The sequence below is a fragment of the Pezoporus flaviventris genome, unplaced genomic scaffold (genome assembly GCF_033815535.1).
Source record: "Pezoporus flaviventris isolate CSIRO_AGI_PZ_B2104156 unplaced genomic scaffold, CSIRO_AGI_Pfla_v1 ptg000026l, whole genome shotgun sequence".
Taxonomy (NCBI): domain Eukaryota; kingdom Metazoa; phylum Chordata; class Aves; order Psittaciformes; family Psittacidae; genus Pezoporus; species Pezoporus flaviventris.
In genome coordinates, this window is record NW_026892574.1 from 2,786,736 (window position 1) to 2,794,866 (window position 8,131).

Genomic DNA, 8,131 nt, shown 5'->3' on the forward strand with positions numbered 1-8,131 from the left:
AGCGGCAACACTGGAGGCCGGGCCGGCCCCGCCATGGCAGCCGAGTGGCTGCGGCGGCTGCGGCGGGGCGGCCCCGCGGAGCAGCCCGGAGGGACACCGGGCACCGGGCCGGACCCTCCGCCCGCCGCCCTCAGCTACCGCCGGCCCAAGTTCCTGCGTGGTGGCGCCGAGGAGAGCCCGCGGGACAGGCGGGTCGTGCGGGGCACCGGGCCCGAGCGGCCCCTGCCCTGGGGGACGGGCTACGCGGAGTGAGTGCGGGCCGGCAGCGAGGCCGCCCCGGGGAGGGGGCGCGTGGAGATCTCCGGGCCGTGGGGCGAGGGGTTATGGGGCCTCTGAGGGTCCTCATAGAGCTTCGGGAGGATGCCCAGGGTCTGCGTGGGGTGAGGGGGCCCGTGCGGGTGTACGGATGAGTCTTGGGGAGTCCTGGGAGGTGCCGTGGGGGGGTGGTCGCACCCCACATCTGCCCCACGCCGCTCCCCTCGCTGCAGCCCCAGCCCGAGCACGGGGACTTGTCCTTCCCCTGCCCGCAGGAGTGGGGCCGCTTCCTCCTGCGGGCACAGCGGCCGTGCGGCTGCGGCTGCGGGTGCGATGCTCCGCGCGTTTTCCCTGCCCTTCCTCCTTCCGTGCCGGGGGCTGGCAGCAGCTGGGGCGGACCTGCCCACCCCCTGCCTGCGGGGAGCTGCCTGCGCCCTGCCCGCCGCAGGGCCGCCACCACTGCCGGTGACTGGCGGCGGGGGCAGCCCCGAGAGCAGAAGCAGCTCAGTTCAGGTACCTCACCCCCTAACGCAGTGGTGTTGGCACCTTAACTTTAACGCTGTTCTGTCACCCGTCCCCCGCCCTGCCTGGCTGCAGGGAGCTGGCTCTTCCATGAGGCTGCTGTGTTGGGCAGGCAGGCAGGAAGCTCTCCCTTGCATGGGGCATGTCTGGGGCAGGAGGTGTGTTTTGCGGTTAGCAGTACCACGTGTGTATCCCCCTGCTCCTCGAAAAGTGCCTTTAAAACAAAGGAAGGAGGAGGATCAGATTTTAGGGGATGGATCAGACAGAACTCCATTCAGGAGCTGTCCACGTATCCTGGCCAGACCACGTCACTAGGGGATGGCGTAGCTTGGAGAGAGGAGCTGTGCAAGGAGAGCAAAGTCCCAACCAGGGACAAATATCAATAAGGCTGGAAGAAAAATCAGTGGTGGTGGTTTTGCAATTCACTGTGTCATCAAGGAAATAGCACGGCGTGGGTTGCTGGCAAGGGCTTCCTGAGGCCAGGGTGCTCCATAACCACTCACTTGTCCCTGTGTCTGTGGCCAAACCTTCCCCCCACATAAAGGACTTTTCATATAGATCCCCAGCAAAGAGATCCTTGACTTTGGAACAGGAGCATGGGGCTGGGAGGGGCAGGGCGCAGTTGTTTGCTGTGGCTGCAGAGCTCCTGGCACTGGTCTGGGAGCAGGCGAGGTGTCCACACACCTTACCTGGAGCGCTTGCACCCCCAGGGTTATCAATGCTGAGAAGTCAGAGTTCAATGAGGACCAGGCAGCCTGCTGCCAGATCAGCATCCGGAGGAGAGAGCCGGGCCTGGAGGAGGACGAGGAATGGCTGATCCTGTGCTCCACGCAGGTACAGCCCTCAGGCAGGCTGTGCTCACCCTGCTGCCAGGGACTGAGCTACAGAAATCACAGGGTTTCCCCATCAGTCCTACATGCTCACACCCTGAAATCCTCCTTTGGACACATTTAGGGGACAGATGTACCCGATGTCTGGCCAGCAAACACGCAGCTCTGCCTGTGCATGCCATTTCTATTTGCATGGCCCATGCATTTGAGGTTGTCCAAGCCCTTTACTTGCTGCCCTCGCCTTTTGTGTACTGTCTTGTCTCTGTCTCTGCTTTCAAGGGCCAGTGTGCATTGTCAACACTTAGGGACAGCAGCATGAACCAGACACAGGGTGCACTTATGTAGGACTGACTCTGCCTTCCCACTTGTAACATGCCCCTACACCACAGAGGAATAGAGCACGAGGGTGGGTGGCTGTGAGTCCAGCCACTAGAGCTCAGATGATGAACCTGGCAGAGCAGCACGTGGCATCACGAGTTTGAGCTGTGCAGGAGATAACTGCTGGCAGGGAGGGGTAGCTGGGGTGGGAAAGCTGGGCAAAACACGTGTAGCGATTTCCTGCTGCGAGCCTGCCATCTGTACCATCTCCAGGTCTTTCCCGTTTACTGTCTTTTCCCTCTTCCTCACTGCAGTTTCTGACTGGTTACTACTGGGCACTGTTTGATGGCCACGGTGGCCCAGAAGCTGCCATCATTGCCTCCAACTATTTGCACTACTGCATCAAACAGAAGCTGGAGGAGGTTGTGGGAGGCATCACAGAGGCCCGGCCCCCCATGCATCTCAGTGGGCGCTGCGTTTGTGACAGTGACCCCCAGTTTGTGGAGGAGAAGCACATCCACGCTCAAGACCTGGTGGTGGGAGCCCTGGAGAATGCCTTCCAGGAGTGTGTGAGTACCCCCTGCCCCAGGCAGTCAGTCTGTCCCTCCCTCCCCACTGCCTGGGGTGGGTACAGTCTGCAGTTCTGCAGGTCATGGAGCAGGCAGGAGCATTGAGCCAGATCTTTAAGCATCCTGAGATCACACTGGGTCAGCTGCCCAAGGTCTGCCTCAGACCTACTGCACATCAGCAATGCTGACCCATCTGTCTGTCTGCTAACACAAAGCTACAGCATCCCTGCTAATCTGCACCATGGGGATACATTTCTTTAGGGCTAGACCATGGCTAATGTCACACTGGTACAGCACATACAAGTGTGATATTTCCCCATCACGCTCCTAAAGTGGCCCTTAGTCCACTACTGAGAGCTTTGTTAGCTGTACCAAAGCAACATTGTCCTTGCTTGCATGGTTTCCCACAGCCCATCTGCAGGCAGTTTTGCTTCTGGATTTCTGCTGGGAGGCATGAGGCAGCTGCAGAAATCAGCAGCTCCACTGATTCACTTTCCAAACTTGTTTAAACCAACAGGATGAAGTCATAGGCCAGGAGATGGAAGCTACAAACCAGACTGGAGGCTGCACTGCTCTGGCTGCCCTTTATTTCCAAGGAAAGCTGTATGTGGCCAACGCTGGGGACAGCAGGTGAGCCATAATAAGAGAGGGAAGTTGCTGGGGGATGAGAAATGGGAGACAAGCAGAGTTTCCAGCATCTTGTTCTGGTTTCAATGGGATAGTTAATTTGCTTCCTAGTAGCTGGCACAATGCTGTGTCTTGGATTTAGCGTGAGAGCAATGTTGATAACACACAATGTTTTAATTGTTGCTGAGCAGTGCTTACACTAAGTCAAGGACTTCCCAGTTTCTCACCCTACCCTGCCCCCCCAGTGAGCAGGCTGGGGGAGCACATGGGCAGGATAGCTGACCCAGAGCATCAGAGCGAGCAGCACTGGTGTGTACCTAACAACTGGGTTAAACTGTGACGCTTATTTAATCCTAGGGAAGGTAAATGTGCAACCCAGCCATTCTCTCCTGCCTGCCACAGGACCTGTTGGAAGGATGGGTGCTCTTGATGCCTCCTGGAAGGGTTTTCAGATTCAGATCCTCAAGAGCTTCCTCACTGGGCCATAGCCCACGATTCTTATAGCAGTGAGCTGTCATTGTCAAACCAGGCAAGCTCAGGTCTCTGCTGCAGCAGTGCAATTGCAGTGGAATTAAAATACACCAACATTTATGAACGTTTCTGGGTGCAGAGTTATTCTCTGGCATTGCTCTGCTGCTGGTTACCCTCAGCCCCACATCTGGCTAACACTGGGGTTAGCCACAGTAAAAGGAAGGCTGCAAGGACAGACACAGTTCAGCTCTTTGCCTCTTCCCTCTTGCAGGGCGGTTCTTGTTCTGAAGGACAACATTGTGCCCATGAGCTGCGAGTTCACACCTGAGACAGAGAGGCAGCGAATCCAGCACTTGGTGAGTGACTCCTTCCACGCATGAGTCCAGCTGTGAGCTTCCCACTGGGGGCTTGTAGCAAGGAGGACCACCAGCTTTCCTCAAAGGCCAGTGTGTGGCCAGAATGTCACTGGGGACGAGATCCAACCGACAGCATCCAGGACGGGAGATGCTCATGTCCTCTTTGGAATGCGCTTTCCCAATTCTCTTCTGCTGCCGGGAGTGCCAGTCCCAAAGCACTGCTGTGCGGAAGCAGAACCTCTTCATCCTCAGATCTTCTTTCCCTCCTCCAGGCTTTTCTTTTCCCCAAGCTTCTGGGTGGCGAGTTCACGCGCTTCGAGTTTCCACGGAGGTTGAAGGGAGACGACGTGGGGCATAAAGTCCTGTACCGGGATTACTTCATGGAGGGCTGGTGAGTCCTTTCTGCCTGAGGCTGCAGCACAGGGCAGCTTCACGTGCTCATAGTGATGGGGAGGTGAAGGAAAAAGGGCCATGCCCCACTGGTGAGAGCAGCGGGCTTGGTTGCGCGAAGCTGTGCCAGATAAAGCAAAGGCTGCTGTGAGCAGCCTCCCCCATGACTGAAGGGCTGAGGCCCTGGCAGAGCAGTTCGGGGACAGCCAAGATAATCCTTCACAAGGTGGGGCTGGTGCAGGGAGTCCTAGCCTGGTGCAGGTACTAGCTGGGGAGGAAGGGGAGAGGCAAAACCAGCTGGGTATTCAGCAAAGGGTCCTCTTCACTTAATCTGCTTCAGCAAGTCACTCAGGTGCCTGTGCATGGGGGCAGCACAAGGGTTGAATCATGGCTCCGGCTGGGTTGTACCATCAGGTCAGAGAAATCCCAAATGAATAGTGACTTCTCTGTTCTAGGGGATACAAGACAGTGGAGAAAGCTGACCTCAAGTATCCTCTTGTCCATGGTCATGGGAAACAGGTAGCTTAATGCTTTACATACTGGGAAGGCAGAGGCGAGTCTGCTGGGGTCCTCAGTGCCCTGTCACTCACTGTCACACTCTGGGGCTCTCCAGCATGGTGCACTCCCACAGCCCCAATACAGCAGCTCTCCTTGCTAGAACCATGCTGCCTGTAAGTGTAAACCAGAGCCCCCTGACAGCAGAGGGGTTGCACGCTCCCCCAGAGTACTTGCTAGCAGAGCAGACAGCCTTGAGCGAGGCTGGCCTTTCCTCATCTCCCCTTGCACACAAGAACCATTTCAGATGAGAACTTATTTCAGCATACAACTTTGGACCGTCTCCTCCAGCTCTAACTAGCACCTTTCCCACAAACCCATTTCCTTCAGGAGAGGCTGAGAAAATGAGCCTGTAGAGGGAAGAAGACAGGGAGAAGCAACGACTGCACACATCCAGTGTCTGGGGTAGAGCAGAAAGCCCTGTCACCTACCCCAGCACAACCCACATGCTACCTTTTCAAGGAGAAAAGGACCCCCCTCAGTTTTCTTCCTCACCACCCCAAATCAAGAGCAAGACGCCAGCATAAGCTTCCTGAGGTCTGTAGCATTACTCAAGAGTACATGTAACTCCAGAGCACACCATGGGCCATCAGGAGCCACCCACATGCAGGCTGTCTCCACACTCACGTGGTGATGGTCATCGCTTCTCATCACTCCTCCATCCCTGATGTCTCACGGGGCTGTTCTGGGTGATGCTTGGAGAAAGGTCCTAAAGGCAACACACAGATCAGCCAGGACCAGCCACATGTCAGCCTTTAAAGGTGCCATGTTCTTACGTTTCAATACTGTTTTGCTCTGTTTGGGCCAGGCTCGCTTGCTGGGGACTCTGGCTGTCTCTCGAGGTCTGGGGGATCACCAGCTTGAAGTCATCGACACCAACATTGAAGTCAAACCTTTCCTCTCCTGCATCCCGAAGGTCAGTCACAGGAAATGGGAACTGCAGCATGGAATTAAACATGTTGCTCATCCTCTGTAACACCCACCTTTTACAGATCTGGCAGGTTTTAGCCGTGTCCTTTTTCCATCCCCCATCTATCTCTCAGCACGCTGCCAGAAAATCCTTCAGACAGAAGAATCTAGAAGCACAGCAGCAAGGGGATGTAAAAGATTCAAAGCACCCTGTTCCCACTTTGTCATCTCTGGGGAAAGTCATCTCCTACCACTCTGGTACATTGCAGGGACTGTCACTGATGTACTCCTGTGCTTTCCAGGTGAAAGTATTTGACTTTGCTCTGCATGACATTAAGGAAGATGATGTCCTCATCATGGCAACTGACGGTCTTTGGGATGTTTTGTGCAACAAAGAGGTAGCCCATATGGTCAGAAGCTTCCTTGAAGAAAACAGGACAGATCCTCAAAGGTAACGGCAGCTTTGCCATTGTTTTCCCTTCCAAAGACCCTGGTCAAACCAAAACCATGCTGAGAACACTCTGGTTCTAGGTCAGCTCCAGCACCAACAAGCAGTCTTTTCTGTGACTCTGGAAACTGCATCCTAATCTTTCCCCATCCTAAAGAAACAAAGACAAAGCTGGTGTCTTAAAACAACCCTTCTATTTTGACAACAAAGCCACATCTCGATGTTCTGAAGGGAATAGTGATGTGTTAACCAAAACATTGCATTTTTTCCACCTACAGATTTTCAAAATTGGCCAGGTGTTTGGTATGCAGAGCAAGGGGAAAGAAGAGAGGCCACCAGTGGATGCTGGATGACAACCACGAGGCATCCTATGATGACATCTCTGTGTTTGTCATCCCACTGCACAACCGGGATGAGAACTGATTGTTTGCATAGGGCTCGGGTTCTCTGTGTCCCCTGCTGTGGTGCTGTACAGCATCAACCAGGACTGAGGGATTTCTGCTGTGCATGTTCACTCTCTTCCAGTAAAACCATCTGCCATGGAACCTGAAAATGCACAGCCAGAGCTTAGCAGAAGATCAACAAGAACATTAGCTCCTTACGAACGTTTAAGAGGAACGCTCTGCAACAAAGCATTCCCCTCACTCCTTTCTCATTGTTAGGCCAAGGAGAAATTGCAAGGGGGGCCACACAAGCTGAATGGTACTACTTCCACAATCTTTGCAGCACAGTGAGACTCGAATCTCTGGTGACCCTTCTCCCTTTTTAATATTGAAGATCAGTTGAAATCCAGTCTCCAGAGCTGTCTTTTAATCAGACTTGAACTACAGTGTGTAAAACTGGATGCACCAGCATCATACCCATCTGCTGTAACTCAAGATGTACTGAAAACCCAGGAGCTGCTATGTAATGCCAATGCTGAGGCAGAGCCCAGACCTCTTGCGAAACCTGCCACGTGTGGGCAGCACCACCTTGAAACACGGGATGTTAGCAGATGAAGCCAGACATTGGCATCCAGGAGCCTCCTGTGTAAAGATACGTGCCTTACTGTTATTTGAGAGCAGTTAAGTATATTGGTACATAATGCAATGTACAGATTTCTAACAACTCGCTTGCCTTCACTTCCTCTGTTCGTTCAGGTCACTTCTGACAAAGCTGGTTTTGTAGCAGAAGCTTCAATGAGAACCAAAGTGTTCCAAGTTCATCAGCTGATGTAGTAGAAGAGTTTGGAGTAAAATAAAACCGTTTTGTTTAAATCTGTTTGCAGTGCTGCACCTTGCACTCATTACAGCAGGAACAGCAGAGCAGGAGACATGCCAGAGTTGTGCCTTGAACTCCAAGGATCTCCTCCTCAACCCATTCATTAGCCAGGCAAATTCAGGTCTGGACAAGCTTTCCATCTCCCTGAGCCCTCACTTTGGGTTTCATCATTCATTCCACAAGTTGCAAGATTCCCTGGGGAAGCAGACAAACCTCAGCTCCTGCTTCAGTTGCACAAGGATGAAAAGTTCAAATAAAAATACTTCCCTCCCTCCCCCCCATGCATCTCTGATAGAAGTAAAACCTATCAGAGGTTTTACACATTCCTGAGAGGGAGAAAAACAGCCTTAGACAACTGCAGGGAGTTTCTGCTTTTTCTGGATTTGTCTTTGCCAAAACCCAGTTGGTCAACAGAAGTGTTCCCTCAGCAGGACTGCCCCAAGGACTGGGTGTCAGGAGATGATTTCCTGCAGTGGGAAGCCTGGACCCAGGAATGAAGAGGCCTTTCAGCTGCCTCCTTGTGGTTCAAGTGAGGAAGGGAACAAAAAACATTTCTCTCCAGTTTTGCTTTTCCCCCTAGAAGTTTAACCTGGAAACAATGCACAGGGTTTTACCCATGTT

At 53.7% G+C, this 8,131-nt stretch overlaps 1 protein-coding gene across 1 annotated transcript; it reads left to right on the forward strand.

Moving 5' to 3' along the window:
- Positions 1 to 2: 2 nt before the first annotated feature.
- Positions 3 to 7,355, forward strand: PPM1M (protein phosphatase, Mg2+/Mn2+ dependent 1M). The gene is made up of 10 exons (XM_061458402.1): positions 3 to 248; positions 1,488 to 1,611; positions 2,240 to 2,494; positions 3,012 to 3,124; positions 3,864 to 3,948; positions 4,221 to 4,339; positions 4,794 to 4,857; positions 5,702 to 5,809; positions 6,105 to 6,253; positions 6,529 to 7,355. The coding sequence occupies exons 1-10, from the start codon at positions 34 to 36 to the stop codon at positions 6,671 to 6,673; spliced, it is 1,377 nt and encodes a 458-aa protein (XP_061314386.1). The 5' UTR covers positions 3 to 33; the 3' UTR covers positions 6,674 to 7,355.
- Positions 7,356 to 8,131: the final 776 nt, after the last annotated feature.

Bases quoted from the DNA above. Each gene is read 5' to 3' on its own strand.
- PPM1M (XM_061458402.1), top strand. From the start codon at position 34: ATGGCAGCCGAGTGGCTGCGGCGGCTGCGGCGGGGCGGCCCCGCGGAG. The intron at 2,495-3,011 runs GTGAGTACCCCC...TTAAACCAACAG, and splicing joins AGAATGCCTTCCAGGAGTGT to GATGAAGTCATAGGCCAGGA. The intron at 5,810-6,104 runs GTCAGTCACAGG...TGTGCTTTCCAG, and splicing joins TCCTCTCCTGCATCCCGAAG to GTGAAAGTATTTGACTTTGC.